The 3,187-nt window shown below is 34.2% G+C and overlaps 1 protein-coding gene across 1 annotated transcript; it reads left to right on the forward strand.

Annotated features, from left to right (window-relative positions):
• Nucleotides 1–850: 850 nt before the first annotated feature.
• On the forward strand, nt 851–2,412 carry LOC18606594 (putative WRKY transcription factor 29). The gene is made up of 3 exons (XM_007040294.3): nt 851–1,454; nt 1,546–1,662; nt 1,783–2,412. Exons 1-3 carry the CDS (start codon nt 1,078–1,080, stop codon nt 2,246–2,248), a joined length of 960 nt encoding a protein of 319 aa, XP_007040356.3. The 5' UTR covers nt 851–1,077; the 3' UTR covers nt 2,249–2,412.
• Nucleotides 2,413–3,187: the final 775 nt, after the last annotated feature.

Consider the following 3,187-nt stretch of genomic DNA (forward strand, 5'->3'; position numbering starts at 1 on the left):
TTGCTTTTTGCAAGTTGCAGACAGCTACTGGTCATATATTTCCATAGTTTCTTCCTTGACTTTGAGTTTTTGCCGTGTTTGGTCCCAGTTTTGAATCCTTTAGCAATTGTTTAGTTGATCAAAGAACTGGCAGGATAAGCCGATGAACCCTAAACAGGACCTCCATGGAATGAGAGATGTTAGCCTTAAAAGTTAAAAGACAAACCTATGGTTTCATATGCATATGAGAATAGGGACCAACCTTGCCCTATATGCAAACTGGCAATATATGGGGTATGTGATATAGCCATGCTCTATTGCTTTCTATCAAATTCGAGCATATTAACTCCTAGATTTCCATGGTTGGATATCTACATATATTGCTTTCGTAATATTTCTGGAAAAGTAATTTGCAGCTCAAATATGAAATATTTCTGCCTAAAATTTTATCTTCAACCATGCATCTTATTATCAGATAAGTTCAAGTTGCTCGAAAGGAAAGTGACAAGTTTATCACGGTTCATGCTAAGTGCATTAACATAAACCATTTATAGTACATTCACAATTTCCGAATGGGGTTTTGTCACAGATGACTGCTTTGGCAGTTAGCAGCGGTATTTTTGTTGAAATAACCTTAATTCCATAGTATTTATTCAGCTCATCAATGGAGTGAAATAGTATTCAACAGATCATTTGAGTTAAATTCTTTTCTCACCGACGCCAGTATTACCTATTGAAGTCGCCGAACGCCAAGATTGGACAACTAAGCATTCCAGAAGAGAACAAAACTGTATGAAATGCTGAATATATAGATATATACAGGCTGCTTCCACTGTTATAACGATTTGACTTTTCAAAATGTCAACTCAGTGGAAATGCAAAACCAGACTTACACAATTGCTGCTTAATTTCGAGTAAAAACAATCCCCTCTTTCTTACCAGTATATAGACGAAGGCCTTGTTTTGAGATCTTCCTCTCATCACAATCCTCTGACAAATCTCCAAAGTCAGCGCCACTCTTTGCTCCCTTTATCTCCTAGTTTTCCCTCTTAGATCTCTCCTTTTTCTTTTTCATAGAATATAAATAAAGAGTTGTTGATGAGTGAATTCTACATGGAGAACTGGGATTTGCGAGCGGTAGTTGGAGGAAGCAGCAATGGTGCCTGCATCCCCGATATGGAAAACCCACCATTCAGTTTTGATCCTTGGAGTTTTCAACAGGAAGATCTAATTATGAGTTTCCCAGATGTTTTTGAAACGAACCCTAAAGTTTTAGATGAGTTGGAGGAACTTTACAAGCCTTTCTATCCTGAGTTCAATCCGTTTTCCACACAAACCATTATTACCAGTTCCCTCCCAGTCCCTCAAGATGAGGAGAAACCAGAAAGCCAAAAGAAGCAGCAGCCTGTTTCTCAGTCTGCTGTTTCTGGTACAAATAAAGATTCTACTCAAACAGCCAAACCTAAAAGATCCAGGTTTGTAAACTCATTGCTTATGTTTTAATAGTCAGAATTTGATTACTGGAATTCCAAAATCCATTGATGTTGAAAAATTCACATATTTCAGCCGGAAGAATCAGCAAAATAGAGTGGTGAAGCACGTAACAGCTGATGGTCTTTCGTCAGATATATGGGCTTGGCGAAAATATGGACAGAAACCCATCAAAGGGTCACCATATCCAAGGTAAAAACCTCTCTTCGTTATCATTTTTTTTCTGGGTATCAAGCTAGAGAGTTTGAAGGCTTACTTAATTATTTTCATGTCATTGAATAAACTTGTTTGCTTGGTTGAATTGAAAAACAGGAGCTATTATAGGTGCAGCAGCTCAAAAGGATGTTTGGCGAGAAAGCAAGTAGAGCGTAGCTGTTCGGATCCTCGAATCTTTATCATAACCTACACCGCTGAGCACAGCCATGGCCATCCAACTCGCCGAAGCTCGCTTGCAGGAAGCACTCGCAGCAAGTCATCTTCAACATCTAAAAGTCTTGTCAACAATAATGAACCCCGTGAGGCAGCAGAAACGGTTCTTTCTCCAACAACCATGAAAGATGAGTCTGTGCAACAAGATTGGAGTATGAAGGTGGAGGAACAAATGCTTGAAGATGGTCATGGGGACAAAATTCTCACCCCAGACATAATGTTGAGTGACGAATTAGATCAAAGCTTAGACAACTTTGAAGGTCTCTTTCTAGACCAATTTCCCGATTGGTCTCATGAACTATGGTCCATGAATGAATCTGCAACCTTAACTGGTGGTTGCTGGACTTAGTCTTTAGCCTCTTATGTACTTAGCTAGGCCAGGCACAAGCCGTGTATAAACCGAAATTGCAGTTCTCCATCGGTTTTGTTTTATTTCTTTTTGCTCTTTCAGTCTCTGTAATCCATCTTCTTACAAGAATATCATAATTATAAACAAGAAAAATTATTTATGTATACATATATATATATATATATATATATATATATATATATATAAATCGGTGGAAGTATATTGTTGACAATAAATAAATTAATGGAGTTAATTACAACGAAAAACCAACCCAAGCAACCATTTAACTACTTGTATTTGAACTTGTTGTTTCTAACTTGTAAGGTTTGATTTAAATATCAATTTTCGTTCTTATATTTCATAAATTAATTACCAATTATGTCTAAAAGTTTAATTTGCATTGATTAAATCTTTAGTTACCCACATCATCAGCTAGACAGCTACTTCAGTATAAAACGAAATAAATATATATCCCTCCACTTTTTTTTTATGGTTTATTATATGAATATTCAATAACTAAGTGTTGTTGAAATATTAAATATTCAGGAACATAACATCAAATATTTATATATACTTTTTTATAATTTCAATTTGTAAAATCAATGACCTTAAAATATATAATTATTTTTTTTAAACTTCACACACACATATATAAATATATTATTTAATAACCTTAGATATACTATGTTAGTAACTTTCTATATATTATATAGTTACCTTTCGATACTTTATTAATAATTTTAATAAATATTCAATAACGGTACTAAATATCAAGTGATGTATAACTTTTTTTTAATAATCTCGATATGTAAAAATTAATAACCTTAAAATACATAATTATTTTTTTAACTTTCATCTATCAAACATATTTTTCAAGAACTTTCATGGATATTCGATAACGTAAAGTTACTAAAATATATAATTTTTAGGAATATTCAG

The sequence above is a fragment of the Theobroma cacao genome, chromosome 3 (genome assembly GCF_053813885.1).
Source record: "Theobroma cacao isolate CCN51 chromosome 3, ASM5381388v1, whole genome shotgun sequence".
NCBI lineage: Eukaryota > Viridiplantae > Streptophyta > Magnoliopsida > Malvales > Malvaceae > Theobroma > Theobroma cacao.